The sequence below is a fragment of the Diabrotica virgifera genome, chromosome 9, assembly GCF_917563875.1.
Source record: "Diabrotica virgifera virgifera chromosome 9, PGI_DIABVI_V3a".
Lineage (NCBI taxonomy): Eukaryota > Metazoa > Arthropoda > Insecta > Coleoptera > Chrysomelidae > Diabrotica > Diabrotica virgifera.
In genome coordinates this window covers 20,894,680-20,914,753 of record NC_065451.1, presented here as the reverse complement: position 1 = coordinate 20,914,753, position 20,074 = coordinate 20,894,680, and the positions used below count along the sequence as shown (strand labels likewise).

The 20,074-nt window shown below is 34.3% G+C and overlaps 1 protein-coding gene across 3 annotated transcripts in view; it reads left to right on the top strand.

Annotated features, from left to right (window-relative positions):
- The window catches only part of LOC114331195 (protein fem-1 homolog CG6966), a 144,421-nt gene that overhangs the window by 71,693 nt on the left and 52,654 nt on the right, over positions 1 to 20,074 (top strand). For all 3 annotated transcript variants that reach the window (XM_050661644.1, XM_050661643.1, XM_050661645.1), the window contains one exon: positions 16,110 to 16,448. In XM_050661644.1, coding sequence (XP_050517601.1) covers positions 16,110 to 16,448 — 339 coding nt within the window. The remainder of the gene's footprint in view (positions 1 to 16,109; positions 16,449 to 20,074) is intronic.

The following is a 20,074-nucleotide window of genomic DNA, read 5'->3' as shown; positions in this document are numbered from 1 at the left end:
CAAGAACTAAGAATAAGGTTTGAAATTGAATTTAGATATTTCGTAATTTCAAAAATTATATTTTTTACTTATGTTTTTGAGCTTTGAAAATCGTTATCTTTCATTCTTTTTCAGTTTCGAATTGTTTATAAGTCGAAAACGATCAACAAAAAATCTACAATTATCTGCTCAGGTTGATTTTTTTAAGTTTATAAAAAAGTTATTTTTAATTGTTAATTAATTATAGTCAGGACAAAATTATATCGGACACCTCTTGTTTTTTATAATTTTTAACATATTAAATTAACATATCCAATATTTTTTATCCATTAAACAGATCCGTACAGGTCGACCTTATATCGGATCCTCTACTCACACATTTCATAGAAATCAGAAATATTCTAGTCATTCCATATCTACCAAAATTTAAATAGGCACCAACAACTTTTGTAGATATCGAAAGATATTTTTCTACTCATACATAAATAAATTGTTCTATACCTAATACAAGAATAAAAAAGAATGTGTGTGTACTTTGTACGCACGTAAGAAGTTATACTTCTATTATATGATTTAAACGAAATTAATATACTTTTATTTATATTTTATTTAAATAATAAACTAATTTATACTTACTACTTCTCAAACATTTTAATTAAAACAGTGCCAAAAATTAAAATAATAAAATAATAAAACACACACAAACACATTAAAAAATGCCACATATGATTTCTGAACACTAATTGTCGGAATTTTTTTTAACTAAATACGTATTTTCTGAAAATAAAATTATATAATAAATATACTTACAACCATAAAATGTATAAAAAAAATAAAAAAATAAAAGTTTCTATTGGGGTTCGAGCCCGCTTATCAGCGCGGTTGGTATTGGGGTTCATTCGCCTTAAACGCTTCGCCACGGAGACAATGCGTCATTATGTGCGAAGATCGACTAACTAAACGGATTAAACTTTTGACAGTTTTGAATTAAATCAAATTATTTTGATTTTGAATTGAAATAATTTAGAATTGAAAAAATACAACAAAACATAGAGTAAGAAAACAATATATTAGGTGAATATTGATAGAAATTTTGATGGTAATCAAATTATGTAAATAAAAGTATTACATACTATGTATTTTGGTAGGTTCAAATAGGTAGGTACCTATGAAATTTTTTATTAGGATATTGAAATATTTACAATTATTACGTACCTGTTGCTTTTAAAAACTATTTAAAAAGTCACTACAATTATAAACTTTTTTGTTTCTGTCCTCACAACAATAAAACTAATATTATACAACATTTGTTTACCTCCATATTGCTAATCAGAGCCCGTATAACGACTAATACCATACTGTCGGTGTGCGCATGCGCGCAGATTAATAATAAATAATCACCCTCAATCTCAATCGCGCCTAAAGAAGTATAACTTCAAAAACCGCTAAACGCCTTGAAAATGAGTGGCGCATACAATATTCCAGCTACAAAAGATCTGCTATGAATATTACGTGGCGCGAAAATGTATTTTCATTTTGATGTAAAACAAAATTCTAGTTTTATTTTAAAAGATTTTCCATAATACATATTTGCTAAATTTGAAGTAAACGCGCCACAAAAGACTAACTTTGATACAGTTTTAATTTTGAAACTCTTTTGTGGCGCGTTTACTTCAAATTTAGCAAATATTATGGAAAAATCTTTTAAAATAAAACTAGAATTTTGTTTTACATCAAAATGAAAATACGTTTTCGCGCAACGTAATATTCATATCAGATCTTTTGTAGCTGGAATATTGTATGCACCACTCATTTTTAAGGCGTTTAGCGGTTTTTTATTTTTGTGTCAGGAGTTTTTCAAAGTTATTTATAAATTAAATGTATGAAGTTGAATGCAATGTTCCTCTATTACTCGTTAAGCTTTATAAATGGTCACCTTTGTTGCATTATCTCCCAAATAATCTAGTGTCCATCGAATGTACACTAGATTTTTTTCTATTCGAAATAGATTAAAAAAAAATTGAGATGACCGGTAAATGAAGTCGAATTGCCCGTTGCCAGATCAAATTTAGCGTCGTAATCACTACAACTACATAAACCATTTCGGGAATAATCGTTAACTGGATTATACATTTGTAGCTTAATAACTTCTAAAAGGCTTGACCGATTTTGATCAGTAAACATGAGTTTGAAACGTATTTACCAGTAGTATCTGATGGATCTAAGGTCAAGTATGATAACTGAAGCTATTACAGGAATTATTGAGCTTGAGAAACCGTTTTTCCCGTAGGAAATAGAAGTGATCATACTTATGAAGCCTATAACTTAAAAATTCGAATTTTCCCGGATATGACATATACACCGTTAGATTCGTCTAGAGTCCTTCTACAAACGCTCAGTTATTGGCGTAATTCGTAGGTTGAAATTTTGAGTAATTGTCGAAAAAACAAAATTTTCAAAGTATAGTTTTTCAGTTTTTCGGCTATACTGAGCCGTGTGTATGTCTGATCCTGACGGCTTAGACACCATTTGAAAGCTTAACTCAACACTATTGATTTGGTGTATTTGCGGTTCTCCTGTCTCTTCTTGATCCGAAGATATATACCCCCAAAAAATATGCCGTTTTGTACCTACCAAGTCCTCTAGCTGGCTTATGGGTGGTCAAAAGTCACAAACTACACCGGTTATGAATCGGCCCAGATCCCCTCTTCAAACACAGAAAAAAAATTCAAATCTGTTTAACTTTTAAATACACATACATACATATCCACAAACATTTTCCCTTTTTTAAATAAAAATTGAGTCATACTTCTGAGCTCGGTAACTTTTGAATGGTATAACCGATTTTCAAAATTAGACATGCGTTGGAAAGGTAGCATGCAGTACTATTAGAAGCCGCAAAGGTCGGACTTAAATTTTTGAAGTTTTTGGGAGTTTTGGGGAGGAGAACTAAAAACAGACCCTAAATAGAAAGGGCCGTAAAATCCACACCCTTGGACCAAAATGGATGGTTGACATATGAATGGGTGAGTCTTTTCCTGAACTTTAAGATGGGACTTGTCCCATCTTATCAGTCAGATTTAGAAAATCGAAAATTTCGTGTATATAAGTGTCGCGTGTAGGGGGTGTTGGTGTGCGCCACTGGCGAGAACTGTCATTCTCTGGTAATTTTTTGCACTAAAAACTTATTATTCACACTGTATAAACTTATTTAAAAAATGAGTATCGTTTTTCGATCCAAATAATAATTTTATATAATTTTTCAAACGTTGTTAAAAACCGTAAACAAATTATTGATTATTTTCTAAGTATTGGAATATTCTCATTCTTCTAGAAAAATGCTACTTTCTATTTTTCATTTCGGAAATACATCATTAATATTTGTAATGATTTTGGGAAATATTTTGTTTATGAAAAACTAATTGTTTTGGAGAAAGTAAACATTTTAGAACTATTTATTATGATAAAAATAATTAACAACTTCTTTCTAAATAACTGGAAGAATTGAGTTTGTGAGCTATTTTTATAAATACCATGTCTGTGTAAGTAAGTCAATTTTTCGAGCACTCTTGTAGGCCCCCGTCGATTTTTATCAAATTTTAGTGTATTATATCGTAGGTCAGGAACTAAAAGGGCCTAGCCGGGTAAGATGATGAAAAGTGCCCCCAACTCGATTTGAATTCCATATAGGTCACCGTTTAGCATATATAGTGAAACTAACTTTCTGAAATTTTTAGCCCCCTAGGTGGTCATGTGACCCACCTAGAGCCCAACTAGGGTTTTTATGTTTTTATTTTTTCATCTCAGCCGCATCGAGAACAAGCGAAAAACTTTAAATAAAAAAGTTGTAAACTTTAAAAAGGTCTGTCCGAAATTTTTTTTTTAATTTTTGGCGGGAAATTTAAATTTTAGAACGATTTTAAAATTTTAAATGAGTATAAAAAATAACTAACACATTCGTTTTAACGAAAAAAATATATAACGTGTATTTTTGCACAATGTTTCACCCTGAATTTTTTCAAATTTTTAAAATTGGTGAAACGCACCTTTAAAAATAAAAAACCGCATTTTTTCGGTTTTTTTTTTTCGTTTTTTGATACAATTTTATACGTATTTTTCAAAAAATGTAACACCGTCACTAGAATAGGTAAAAAACTGAAAAATAATTGGGGTTTGCTCAATAAAATTTTTTGTAACGCCATCCATTTTCAAGATACAGGGCGTTGAAGAAAACAATATTTTACACATTTTTTACGATTTTGCCGAAACTACTGGCAACATTGTAATAAAACTTGGCGGGTTTTAAGAGGTAGTTATTGTGCATGTTTTGACATACAATTAAGGATTTGATATTCATCATTGGCGCGCATAGGGGTAATGGTCTGAACTTTTCAAAGAAAAAAGATAGTACGCCACTGACATATTTCAAAATAACAATCGTTTTTGAATTCCTCATTCAATTTTTGACAAAAAATCTATCTTCCTATTTTTCCATAAGACGAGCCATTTTTATTCAAAAAATAAAACATCTTAACCCTTACAAAGTATTCGAACTTCTATTTAGTAGTTTCTACATCTACATAAACTCGTACATCCATTACTATGTAATTCGAATACTTTGGAAGCGTTAAGATATTTTATTTTTTGCAGCAAAACGGCGCGTCGTATGAAAAAATGAGAAGATAGTTTTTTTATCGCAAATTGAACGAGGAATTCAGGAAAAATGACTGTTAATTTGAAAATGTCAGTGGCGTACTATCTTTTTTTCTTTGAAAAGTTCAGACCATTACCCCTATGTGCGCCAATGATGAATATCAAATACTTAATTGCATGTTAAAACATGCACAATAACTACCTCTTAAAACCCGCTAAGTTTTATTACAATGCGTTACAAAAAATTTTTATTAAGCAAACCCCAATTATTTTTCAGTTTTTTACCTATTCTAGTGACGGTGTTACCTTTTTTGAAAAATATGTATAAAATTGTATCAAAAAACGAAAAAAAAACCGAAAATATGCGGTTTTTTATTTTTAAAGGTGCGTTTCACCAATTTTAAAAATTTGAAAAAATTCAGGTTAAAACATTGTGCAAAAATACACGTTATATATTTTTTTCGTGAAAACGAATGTCTTAGTTATTTTTTATACTCATTTAAAATTTTAAAATCGTTCTAAAATTTAAATTTCCCGCCAAAAATTAAAAAAAAATTTCGGACAGAACTTTTTAAAGCTTACAACTTTTTTATTTCAAGTTTTTCGCTAGTTTTCGATGCGGCTGAGATAAAAAATAAAAGCATAAAACCCTAATTAGGCTCTAGGTGGGTCACATGACCACCTAGGGGGCTAAAAATTTCAGAAAGTTAGTTTCACTATATATGCTAGGACAGTGCCTATCTCGGCCCAAGAAACAGGTAGGTCTTTTAAAAAATGTCCCAAGTCGGCGCAAAGATTAAAACTGCCCGATATAAAAATATACCAGCTCGGCTCATGATATATTAATTGTTACTACCAAATAATTTTACATCTCAATTGAAAAAAATACATTCATAGAATATTACATATTATAACATATTGTTGTATTCATTAACTTTTGTATCAATAAAATCATGGCGCGTTTTTGAATGTATATTTATAAATTTTAGGGGTGTATTTATACTGTTACACTTAACGTGAACTTCAGCTTAATAGCAGTATATTTAAAACTGCCTTTTTAAAAAAATTTAAATATTGAAAGTTTTTCAAATAAGTCATCTTCAGCCTTTCGTTTTATCCCGTGACTTAAGACTTTTTTTCTAATAGGATTTCTGATTCTGGATCATGATTAGGATTATTGTTTATACTAGTTGTAATTCGATTCTCATTTTCTCCAATTGTTTTGATGAAAGCTTTGCAATTATCCTTTACACATCTCCAGTTTGTTTCAACCTGAAGCTAATTTTCGTTTTTGTTCTTTAAATTTATAACGTTCACACACTAATAATAATTTTCCTCTTTGACTAAACATTTCACTTATACTGGGCTTTAAAGATGTCATTATACTCTATTCTGTCTGGATACTGACCTAGTAGTTAATTGAAAGAAATTAATTCCACTATGAGGTGTCGAGCGAGTAACATTGTTCTGTATTTTGTCGTGCTTTGTAAAACAGTGCAAAAACAGTGTCATTGGTTTTGGTCAAAGCTGAACTTTTACCATAATACATAGAAGCTAAGTTAGGTATAATTTCAAGATAAAACGGACCCAAAATTTCTGTACACTATTCAAGGAAGGGGTATTGAGGGTAGGATGTTTTTCTATGTTAATAAGAAATTTTCCCAAATGTATAATTATAAGATAAAATTATTATTATACGTACTAATGGGGTACTAATACCTACCTGTTAATCTGCGAGCCGACTTGGGGGTTTTTGAAAATGTACCTGGAGTATCATAACGGACTAAAGGATTATAGTGAGCCGAGATGGGAATACCCCATATGCTAAACGGTGACCTATCTATATGAAATTCGAATCGAGTTGGGGGCACTTTTCATCATCTTACCCGGCTAGGCCCTTTAAGATAACAATCGCCGTGATAACAATCTTTAGCGAACTAGACTCACAAAAGTGAATACAAATAAAATGAAAGTAAAGATGATTCAGATTTGATTACAGGACAGGGTGTCTACTACTATGTGGTTATACGTATTTCGGCCTTATCGTAGTCTCCTAGGAGCACCTGTGTAGAGGCACTGTGCCTCGGGATATATATCAGGACCTCGGGATAACAATTAAAACCAAAAATGAATAACCATTTTCAATTTCGTTGCAAAACGAAAATACAGCCGCACCATATTCTAGTCCAATCAGAGAGTGCAGCAAGCACCTCTACCGGTTTCGAAACTTATTAGTCTCTCATCAGGAGGCACATATGCTGCTCTCTCTGATCCAACCAAAATTAACCCCGGCGTGAAGTCACGGATTGCAACGAACGAAATGGCATAGATACCCTAGCGGCAACTGTTAGCAAAAGACTAAGTTTTCACTCTAATGGCATATAGAACAATGTAATGTTACTGTACATCCCACCAGACTGAAAACAATGGGAACCTTCTCTGGTTACACCTTCGAGGCTTCTACAATTTGCAAGCCATAACGGATGCTGAGACTAAGGAAGATGAGGGAATTTTACAATTTATAATTTACGTCCCATCTGCTCAGCGCGGTAAAGTTCCAACGAGAATGGTTCCCTTTGTACTCGAATCAGAGTAAACATATAAATCAAAAATGAATAACCATTTTCAATTTCGTTGCAAACCGAAAATACAGCCGCATCATATTCTAGTCCAATCAGAGAGTACAGCAAGCACCTCTACCGATTTCTAAACTTATTAGTCTCTCATCAGGAGGCACATATGCTGCTCTCTCTGATCCAATCAAAACAAACCCCGGAGTGCAGTCACGGATTGCAACGAACGACATGGCATAGATGCACGAGCGGCAACTGCTAGCAAAAGACGTAAGTTTTCACTCTAATGGCATATAGAACAACGTAATGTTACTCTACATCCCACCAGACTGAAAACAATGGGAACCTTCTCTGGTTGCACCTCCGAGACTTCTACAATTTGCAAGCCATACGGATGCTGAGACTAAGGAAGATGAGGGAATTTTACAATTTATAATTCACGTCCCATCTGCTCAGCGCGGCAAAGTTCCAACGAGATATATTCCAAATATATTTAGCAATTTTTATTTTTGAAGTTATACTTCTTTAGGCGCGATTGAGATTGAGGGTGAATTTATATTGATCTGCGCGCATGCGCACACCGACAGTTTGGTATTAGTCTTTATACGGGCTCTGATTGGGTGTTGAAATGATCTGTCAATAATGGTTCAATATGGAGGTTATCGGTAAACAAAAATGTTGAATAATATATTAGTTTTTATTGTTGTGAGGACAGAAATAAAATCAAATTTATACTTATAGTGACTTTTTAAATAGTTTTGAAAAGTCACAGGTACGTAATTCTAAATGTTTCAGTTGTATTCCAATAAAGAATTATCTTGATACCTATTTGGAAAATGTAAAAAAAATAATGTACTTACCTAGTACTTGCTATGCTATACCCCTAGTAGGCAATGCTTTAATTTACATAATCTGATTACGAACAAACTTTCTACAAATTTTCATCTAATGTATCGTTTTCTTACTCTATATATTGTTGTATTTTAATTCGGCAAAAATCAAACTAATAAAAATTCATATAAACAAAATGTCAAAAAGTTGTTCAGTTTGTGTATATTCCCACATGACGTATACGCGAAGGTGGTGCAGTTTGAAATCGCTTCGACTCTCGTACGGCGGGATACACGGGAAGTAGGTTCAAGCCCAATGCAAGTTATATCATTTTTTTATTTTTTTTTATAGATTTTATGATTGTAAGTATATTATTATATAATTTTTTTCAGAAAATACGTATTTAATTAAAATTTTTGGCAACAATTATTGTTCAGAAATCTTTTGTGGCATTTTTCAATGTGTTTGTGTGTGTTTTATTCTTTTATTTTTTTAATTTTTGGTATTGTTTTAATAAAAATGTTTGGAAAGTAGTAGAGAAACTGTTTAAAGTATATTGATTTCGTTGAAATCATATAAAAGAAGTATAACTTCTTACGTGCGTACAAAGTACACACATTCTTTTTTTTTAATTTGACCTAATTTTGATTATATTACTCAATAAAGCTAATCTTTGAACATTTGCAAACTCAGATTTTTTTATTTACATCTGGTACTGGTACTACATGCTTATCTTTGACCTCTAAAAGATATCTACTGTTTCAAAAATCGTATCTTTCTATGGGGAATTTCAGAATTGGCTTATTTGTGCACTACCTTGATAATCATCTTAAAAGTTCTACTTTTCTCTTTGATAACAAATTGCATGCAGTTAATATGTGCACATTTGTTAATGATTAGACAGTTAAAACTAACGTGAAAATTTAAAAGTACATACATGTTACATACAATTCAAAACAAGACAGAAAAAATGATGCAATGACGACAAAAATGACATTTGACTGTTATGGTGTTGAGTTATATCTTAAAAAAGAACAAATAATAATACATGTCGGCAGGCCTGCCGAGAGGGGGATACAGCCGGTACATTTTACGGGGGCCCGGCGATGTAAGGGGCCCGGCGTCGACCAAACCAAAGACGTAATTTTTCTTGTTTTTTTTTGCTACTCACTTTATGTGCATAATGCGTTTAGTTAATAGTCAGCTATATTTAATATGACCTTTACCTCTATTTTGAAATATAGGGCCTAGTATTGAGGTGACAGATAATTATTTTGAGCCCAACTTAACCAGAAGATTTAACGCAGCAATTGAAATTAATTCGCTATTTAACATTTTATGGACATTCTGAGATGAAGATAACGACAATATAAAGAAAAAATTGATATATTGCGTGAGTTTATAAAGAAGACGATAGAGCGATATACAAGGAGAATATTTGTGAATCTCAACTTTCTCCAATAGATTTACTTAATAAAATTAAACATCCCAAATTGGAATCATTATTTCCTAACGTCGTTATAGCGTCAAGAATATTTTGCACATTACCGGTGGAAGTCGCAAAAGGCGAAAATATCCTTTAGTTTTCTTTCTACCATAAAAAATGCTATGAGATCTAAAATGAAACAGGATCAGTTAACTGGCCTAGCAACTTTGTGTATTGAGAATGATTTGGTAAAATCATGCGATTTTTCGAAAATTATAGACATCTTTGCCAATCCAAAAGCTCAAAAAGCACCGGTATTGTAAATATTTTCGCTACAAATAAAAATATAATCAAAATTTAATAAAAGTTATATTTGAAATGTTTCTTATTATTTATTATTGATAATTGTATTTCCATAAAAATTAAACAATGTTTTTGATCTTCACTTTTTGCCGGGGGCCCGCTCTTCACTTCTTACCGGGGACCGCTCATCCCTCTCGGCGGTCCTGCATGTCGGTTTATAACGTTCTCCGCCGTTTTCCGACTTCCAATCGCCACTTCGTCCTGTTGTTCAATGTTTCTTTCTCTCGGCTTTTTGTCTATTCTTTCGCTTCAACTTTTTCTCGGTCTGGCTAGTTTTCTCGTTTCCTTCTGGTTGCGATTTTAGTATTTCCTTTGGTAATCTTTGTTTGTGAAGATTGTACACTTGGAGGTCACCACAGGACAAGTCTGGGTACATCGTTAGAAATCAGATAGACTTTATAACAATCAACAAACGATTCCGTAACGCAATAATATCAGCCAAAACATATCCTGGAGCTGATATAAACTCTGACCATAATCCTCTTGTAGCCCAATTACGAGTCAGACTAAAAACCTTAATCCAGAAACAGAATAACAAAAGATTAGATATGGATCAACTTAGAAATCCCGAGATAAAAGTCAAGCTTACAAATAGCATTAATAGTAATGTTGCTTTAACAACAAATACGGATGATATTGAAAGAGACTGGATCAACTTAAGGGACGCTATATGCAACGGTGCGAAAGAAGTAATTGGTGACTACGAGCGGAAGAAGAAGAACGAATGGATGACAGATGAAATATTACACCTCATGGACAGAAGGAGGGAAAATAAGAATAATCCCGAACAATATAAAGAACTGGATAGAACTGTCAGCAGAAAGATAAAAGAATCCAAAGAGAAATGGTTACAAGAAAAATGTCAAGAGATAGAAGAGCTAGAACGAAGACACGATAGTTTTAACATGCATAAAAAATTAAGGAGTTTTCTTATACTTACAAGAAAAAACAGTTTGGTAAGTTAATAGACGAGAACAACAAACTTATTGTAGATAAAGAAGAACAGTTACAGACTTGGGCAATTTACATAAAAGATTTGTTTACGGATTATCGTCATATTTCTACGAACTCTCTTGATCTGAATGGACCAAAAATATTGAAAAGTGAGGTGATAAAAGCTATAGATCAAACGAAAGATGGGAAAGCAACAGGATGCGATGAAATACCAGTCGAATTTTTAAAAGTTTTTAACGAGAACAACATGAATGTAGTATTGAAACTGTTCAATAAGATATACGATACTGGTCAAATTCCATCGGACTGGCTGAAATCTACATTTGTGCCCCTTCCCAAGAAATCCAATTCTAAGACGTGTAGCGAATATCGCCTTATAAGTTTAATGAGTCATACCCTTAAAGTATTCTTGCGTATTATCCATTCCAGAATACGAGCAAAATTAGAACACAGCATAAGTAAAACACAGTTCGGTTTTAGATGCGGTTTTGGAACTCGAGAGCCCCTATTTGCAATACAAGTCTTGATTCAAAAATGCCCGGATCAACAGAAAGATGTTTACGCCTGTTTTATCGACTATGAGAAAGCATTTGATACTATCAAACATGACAAACTCATAGAACTATTACATCTTTCAGGACTTGACACTAAGGACATCCAGATTATAAAAAATCTATATTGGAATCAAACAGCCCACATAAAGAATGGACATATGGTGAGTGAAAACATAACCATTTCTAGAGGGGTTAGACAGGGCTGTATTCTTTCGCCACTGCTTTTCAACGTGTACACGGAACAAATATTTCTAGAGGCACTAGAAGAGTACAATGAGGGCATCAAGATTAATGGCGTACCAATAAGTAATTTTCGATATGCAGATGATACTGTTATACTAGCCGATAACATCGAAGATTTACAGATGATGCTAAATAGAGTAAATACAACTGGCAACCAATTTGGACTCAAGATCAATAGAAAGAAAACTAAATTTATGGTGATCAGTAAAAAGAACATTCAACATATCGACCTGAATATTGAAGCCGAACGTATTGAAAGAGTACACCGATTTAAATATCTGGGATATACAGTAAATGATAAGTGGGACCCAGACGTAGAGATTAGGATCCGAATTGAAATAGCAAGATCCAAATTCATAAAAATGAGAAAGCTCTTAAGCAACCGCAACCTAAGCGTTAACCTCCGATGGCGCGCCACAAAATGCTATGTACTCTCTACGCTACTTTACGGAGTAGAAGGGTGGACGTTAACAACAGCAACTATAAAGAAGTTAGCGGCTCTAGAAATGTGGCTGTATCGACGCATACTGAGAATTCCTTGGACAGACAGAGTGACCAACACAGAGGTATTGAGACGAATGGGTAAAGAGTTGGAATTATTAACAACTGTTAAAAGGAGGAAAGCGTCATACCTGGGCCATGTGTTCCGTAATGATAAGTACAGTCTGCTACAGCTTATCGTCGAAGGCAAGATTGAAGGTAGAAGAGGTTTGGGCAGGAAGAAGAAATCCTGGCTGAGAAACTTGAGAGAATGGTTTCAAATACCAGAAGCTGCGAACATAATACATGCGGCACAAAACAGAGAAACCTATCGTTTGATGGTCGCCAACCTTCGGTAGAAGACGGCACATAAAGAAGAATCTTTGTTCATCCATTTTTTGTATGTGTCCGAACCAGAAAAGTGGCTGTTGTTGAAAAGTCATCTGTGATTGTTCGTTTGATTCCCATTATTTCTTTAATGCATTCATTGGTAATTCTCTTCCTGCTGCTCTTTTCCAAAATTCCATTTAGGGTGTAACAAAAATACAGGTCATAAATTAAATCACATATTCTGGGACCAAAAATAGTTCGAATGAACCTAACTTACCTTAGTACAAATATGCACATAAAAAAAGTTACAGCCCTTTGAAGTTACAAAATGAAAATCGATTTTTTCGAATATATCGAAAACTATTAGAGATTTTTTATTGAAAATGGACATGTGGCATTCTTATGGCAGGAGCATCTTAAAGAAAAATTATAGTGAAATTTGTGCACCTCATAAAAATTTTATGGGGGCTTTGTTCCCTTAAACCCACCGAAACTTTTGTGTACGTCTCAATTAAATTATTATTGTGGTACCATTAGTTAAATTCAATATTCTTAAAACTTTTTTGCCTCTTAGTATTTTTCGATAAGGCAGTTTTCATCGAGTTGATGCCTATTTTTTAATATGTTTACATAAACATTTTATGGGGGTTTTGTTCTTTTAAACCCCCCAAATGTTTTTGTACGTTCCAATTAAAATATTACTGCGGTACCATTAGTTAAACACAGTGTTTTTAAAACTTTTTTGCCTCTTTGTATTTTTTCGAGAAGGCACCTTTTATCGAGATGTGGCTTCTTTTTTAATAAGGTTTAAAATATACCTAAAAATGTAAGTCATATACAGTAGGAAAAATGAAAGAATACCCATGAAAGAACATATAAAACACGCTGTATTTTCCTGTCACCGTGTCACAAAGAAAATTGCCCAGCGCAAGTACATGTAATAATAATTATTACATGTACTTGCGCTGACCAATTTTTTATGTGACATGGTGACAGGAAAATACAGCGTGTTTTATATGTTCGTTCATGGGTATTCTTTCATTTTTCGTACTGTATAAATTTTCATATTACATACTACCAAGTCTCCATAATCGTACTTAACTATATACAAATATGTGGTGGATTTGATAAATATTCAAAATATCTCGATAAAAACTGACTTTTCGAAAAAGTACTAAGAGCAAAAAAAGTTTTAAAAACATTGTGTTTAACTAATGGTACTACAATAATAATTTAATTGGAACGTACACAAAAGTTTGGTGGGTTTAAAGGAACAAAACCCACATAAAATTTTTATGGGTGTCCAAATTTCACTATAATTTTTTCTTAAGATGCTACTGCCATAAGAATGCCACATGTCCATTTTCAATAAAAAATCTCTAATAGTTTTCGATATATTGAAAAAAAATTGATTTTCATTTTGTAACTTCAAGAGGCTATAACCTTTTTTACGTACAAATTTGTACTAAGGTAAGTTAGGTTTAATCGAACTATTTTTGGTCTCAAAATATGTGATTAAATTTATGACCTGTATTTTTGTTACACCCTGTAATGCTCTCAACGTTGCCAGTGTCTTTTTTTCACTGGCCATGCTTCGCAGCTGTATAGAATAATTTAAGGAGTAATAAGGAGTAATTCAAATTTACCGCGTCATAATGCTTGTTTGTAATTGGTCCAACCTCAGGCAAGTTTACTCCACTGTTATCAAGTTTTGACACTAATGACATTTATGAAATTTTGACACTACTGGCATTTCGTAGGTTAATTAAGTTATATCGGCGATTTTTTATGTTTTCTGCGCTATTCCTTTATTTTTAGTCTGTTTTTGTATAAAAACAGTAACAGTAACAAACAACTGTTGTTTTTATTTATATAGAACTCTTTAGCGACGTATTAGTATAATATAATATTTATGGATTACCCTCGAAGGCAGACATGATCAACTAAAAAAGAAGATGTGTTTGGTAATTTTTCTAGTGACTTTCTTCGGTGTGAATCTGTCTTTTTAGTTTAATCCTGGCTTGAAAACAAGGCATAAAATAATGGTATAATTATAAAATTCTAGAATTATACACGTAAAATTATAGTATAATTTTACACGACACTGAAATTACTCCTCTTTCTCCTCAAATTCTGTAATGATCATCGAACTTCGAAATGAATTACAGACAACTATTTCGTTCTCTGACTACTCATTTCAACTGTCAAACCCGCCAGTACAATAGGGAACTTGCACTAAAAAATTTTTTTGCATAAAATTGTTAATTTATGTTTTAAAATGTTATATTCAAAATATTACGTCTTAACAATGAATAGTGTACGTACAACATCTGATCAAAGTTCCGCGCCTAAAATTTCCGTTTCAAACAACTTCAAAAGCGAGAGCTGGGGTCTGACGTCACAGGCCACTCGTATCGTTTGCCCGTTCGGTGGGCTATTGCATTTAATGCAGTTTGCCAATAGATAAATAATATATTTGAAATATCTTGTTTTACTCTGTGGCAAAAATGATTTTTTCTGTGACAGGCAAAATATTACCATTTTATCTCTGTTGACATGTATCAAAAAGTTCTTTTTTATGAAATTACTTTTGTCGTTTCTTGTGTTGAAGAACAAAGAAGAAACAAGTAACTTAAAAATAAACAAAACTTTTGGTAATAAAAGTAAGAGTAACTAAAAAGTATTGGTGCTACTATAGTATGCGGTCTACAGTCGGGTTTCTACTATAGCTTGCGATCTACCGAGGGATGCGGTGTAAGTATAAGCTGAGATGATAAAGATATTAACTTGTAAAATTACAATAATGATTCTTCTTATTTATGCGTATTATTAACTTTGTAAAGAAGGATTTTGTTGGCTATGTACACGTTCTATCGGTACGTCTGCTAATCACCATAATCTTTTCTCAGAAGGCTTTGAACACAATAATGAAAGGCTCCAGATAGGTACTAATAAACATTACAATAAAATATAATCTTTATTATAATGCAAATTACACCGTAATCTTTTTTAGGATATACGAAATCCTTCGATTAGAAGTAGGTAGATCAAACCCACGGGGTAAACCGTATAATACTATAATATAATGGATACCAAACTATTGTATAAACGGTTTAAACATGCTTATTAATAACTCTTACTTATTTGCCTTGATACCTCGCATTTCTCCAATATAATAGCTTTCACTACTTTTTATAAAAGTTGCCACCATGAAGACATCAACGGTAGGTAAGTTAGTCAGATTGACCTTTTGAAAAACCCTCGTCCGTCATATTATGCGTTTTAAACTCTTTACAAAGTAGCACTCAACTTTATCAATTTCAGTTTAAAACTAAGCTGATTGGGGAACTACTTATTACAATATATAAGATGAACATAAATAATACATAGGAATTTTCCATTGAAGACGATTAAAATGTAATATACCCGTGATACCTACCCTAATCGCGTTGTTTCCGACTGCTAGCCCGGTTGACCGTGGCCCGTGACGTCGAACCAATAGAACGACGTTCAAGAGCCTCCTAAGATATTTGAATTTTATAGCATTTTCAAAGCGTCGTAATTAGCGTACGGGTTAAAAATTTTTGTTTTTTTCGCATGCAAGCGTTTTAAGATCATGTTACCTTATGTTTTTTAATATCATTTTAATATTTAAAAATTTATGCAAGTTCCCTATTGTGTCGAGTAAAAACCTAATTTGAGTGGCTTTTTTTTAATTTTCAGATCCACCCACGTCGTAACTCCACTATGGTGTGCCGCCGTATCGGGCAAACTAGAAGTGGTCCAGGCGTTGATATCCAACGGAGCAAACATAAACGCCGTCTCAGACACGGGCTCGACCGCTGTGCGTTCGGCCTGTTACATGACTCATTTCGAAATCGTCAAATATTTAGTGACTCACGGCGCAGACATTAATAGGGCCAATTTCAATGGGGGGACGTGTTTAATAAACTCCGTACAGAGTACGCCGCTGTGCGCGTTTCTTTTAAAAAATGGAGCCAACGTCAACGCGAGGGATATACAGAACAAAAGCGCTCTTCATTACGCCATACAGGAACACAGGTGAGTTATTAATTTTTATAGTCAACTACTTACATAATGCATTATCCCGTGTGTAACACGGAGCAGCTTGATAACAAATTCTGGACTTGCCCGTGTCTCACACGTTCGACCTTAATACAAACGCTATTTAAACGTTTTACGACCGTTTTTGACCAATTAGTGACCAATTTACTGTTATTTTAAATGCCGTCTCAGACACGGGTTCGACCGCTGTGCGTTCGGCCTGTTACATGACACATTTCGAAATCGTCAAATATTTAGTGACTCACGGCGCACACATTAATAGGGCCAATTTCAATGGGGGGACGTGTTTGATAAACTCCGTACAGAGTACGCCGCTGTGCGCGTTTCTTTTAAAAAATGGAGCCAACGTCAACGCGAGGGATATACAGAACAAAAGCGCTCTTCATTACGCCATACAGGAACACAGGTGAGTTATTAATTTTTATAGTCAACTACTTACATAATGCATTATCCCGTGTGTAACACGGAGCAGCTTGATAACAAATTCTGGACTTGCCCGTGTCTCACACGTTCGACCTTAATACAAGCGCTATTTAAACGTTTTACGACCGTTTTTGACCAATTAGTGACCAATTTACTGTTATTTTAAATGCCGTCTCAGACACGGGTTCGACCGCTGTGCGTTCGGCCTGTTACATGACTCATTTCGAAATCGTCAAATATTTAATTACTTACGGCGCAGACATTAATAGGACCAATTTCAATGGGGGGACGTGTTTGATAAATTCCGTACAGAGTACGCCGCTGTGCGCGTTTCTTTTAAAAAATGGAGCGAACGTCAATGCGAGGGATATACAGGACAGAAGCGCTCTTCATTACGCCATACAAGAACACAGGTGAGTTATTAATTTTTATATTCAACTACTTACATAATGCATTATCCCGTGTGTAACACGGAGCAGCTTAACGGCAAATTCTGGACTTGCCCGTGTCTCACACGTTCAACCTTAATACAAGCGCTATTTAAACGTTTTACAGCCTTTTTGACCAATTCGTGACCAATTTACTGTTATTTTAAATGCCGTCTCAGACACGGGTTCGACCGCTGTGCGTTCGGCCTGTTACATGACACATTTCGAAATCGTCAAATATTTAGTGACTCACGGCGCACACATTAATAGGGCCAATTTCAATGGGGGGACGTGTTTGATAAACTCCGTACAGAGTACGCCGCTGTGCGCGTTTCTTTTAAAAAATGGAGCCAACGTCAACGCGAGGGATATACAGAACAAAAGCGCTCTTCATTACGCCATACAGGAACACAGGTGAGTTATTAATTTTTATAGTCAACTACTTACATAATGCATTATCCCGTGTGTAACACGGAGCAGCTTGATAACAAATTCTGGACTTGCACGTGTCTCACACGTTCGACCTTAATACAAGCGCTATTTAAACGTTTTACGACCGTTTTTGACCAATTAGTGACCAATTTACTGTTATTTTAAATGCCGTCTCAGACACGGGTTCGACCGCTGTGCGTTCGGCCTGTTACATGACTCATTTCGAAATCGTCAAATATTTAATTACTTACGGCGCAGACATTAATAGGACCAATTTCAATGGGGGGACGTGTTTGATAAATTCCGTACAGAGTACGCCGCTGTGCGCGTTTCTTTTAAAAAATGGAGCGAACGTCAATGCGAGGGATATACAGGACAGAAGCGCTCTTCATTATGCCATACAAGAACACAGGTGAGTTATTAATTTTTATATTCAACTACTTACATAATGCATTATCCCGTGTGTAACACGGAGCAGCTTAACGGCAAATTCTGGACTTGCCCGTGTCTCACACGTTCAACCTTAATACAAGCGCTATTTAAACGTTTTACAGCCTTTTTGACCAATTCGTGACCAATTTACTGTTATTTTAAATGCCGTCTCAGACACGGGTTCGACCGCTGTGCGTTCGGCCTGTTACATGACACATTTCGAAATCGTCAAATATTTAGTGACTCACGGCGCACACATTAATAGGGCCAATTTCAATGGGGGGACGTGTTTGATAAACTCCGTACAGAGTACGCCGCTGTGCGCGTTTCTTTTAAAAAATGGAGCCAACGTCAACGCGAGGGATATACAGAACAAAAGCGCTCGGCATTACGCTATACAGGAACACAGGTGAGTTATTAATAATGCGTTATCCCGTGTGTAACACGGAGCGGCTTGACGGCAAATTCGGGACTTGCCCGTATCTTACACGTTAGACCTTAGTACAGCGATATTCAAACGTTTTGTGGCCGTTTCTGACCAGTTCGTGACGAATATATTGTTATTTTAAATGCCGTCTCAGACACGGGCTCGACAGCTCTGCGTTTGGCCTGTTACATGATTCATTTCGAAATCGTCAAATATTTAGTGACTCAAGGCGCAGACATTAATAGGGCCAATTTCAATGGGGGGACGTGTTTGATAAACCGTACAGAGTGCGCCGCCGTGCGCGTTTCTTTTAATAAATGGAGCGCTCTTCATTACGCCATACAGGAACACAGGTGAGTTATTATTTTTAAGACTGTTCAGTAAGTCGCTAGGGGCCAAATCTGGTGAACACGGTGGATGCTCCAACAATTCGAACTTTAATTCATGGATTTTAGCTTCTTCCTGATTCCTTAATAGGATCGCGCCAGTTCCATCTTCGGATGCCTCCTCATCAGATATCCAGGTTGTCACTCCATCTCTTCCCTGACCTTCCGATACTCCTTCGGCCCATTGGTGATCTGTCTCGTGCTATCTTTACCAGTCTTCCCTCTCCCATTCTGCTTATATGACTATACCATTCTTTTTTCTTTTCAGTGTCTAGTCATTTATGTTCTTTCTATTACAGCTTTTCCTGAGGTCTGTTCTACGTTCTGTCCCAAATTTACCGATAGACCAGGGCGCATCTGTAAAAATATTAGTACATTTGGACGTTAAGAGGTGACTCATATTTTTTTGCAGAAATTGCTTGAAAATACTTCATATAATAATATTTGAGTTATCCCACTCAAAATGGTCCGGAACATTGTTTAAATAATCAAAATGAAATTATATTTTTCTTCGTTTTTTTATTATAACTTTAAAAGTATTCATTTCCGAGAAAAGTTGCACTGACATAAAAGTTGCGTAATTAAATGTTCTACAATATAGGATTCGCTAAAAATTTTAAAAATTGTCACCCTTGTTGCAAAATAGCAATAATTGCGAAAAAACGATAAAAAAACAAGTATTCGCTTTTTACGTTTTTCAACCATTTATGCTACACTTAGGACTAGGACCTTCATATTTTACCCAGAAAAACCTTATGATATAAAAAAAACAATACTGTGAATTTCATTAAGACTGGTTCAACAGATTCTGCAAAATAAATTTTGCAATCCAGCTTTCGCAAAAAAAAATCTTTTTTTTTTTTCAAAATGATGCAGGACTGAAAATAAAACAGACAGCAAGTTGAGTTATTTTTTACTTATAGAAGAATACTGTACCTTTCATTTCCAATTTGCAAAATTAAAATCGGTTAACCACTACGGCGTCAGGAATTTTTTTAAATAAACGTTATTTTTTGGTGCTACGCGCAGGACAGCGGATAGTTTGCTCTGACTGGACATTACAATGACCTTTGA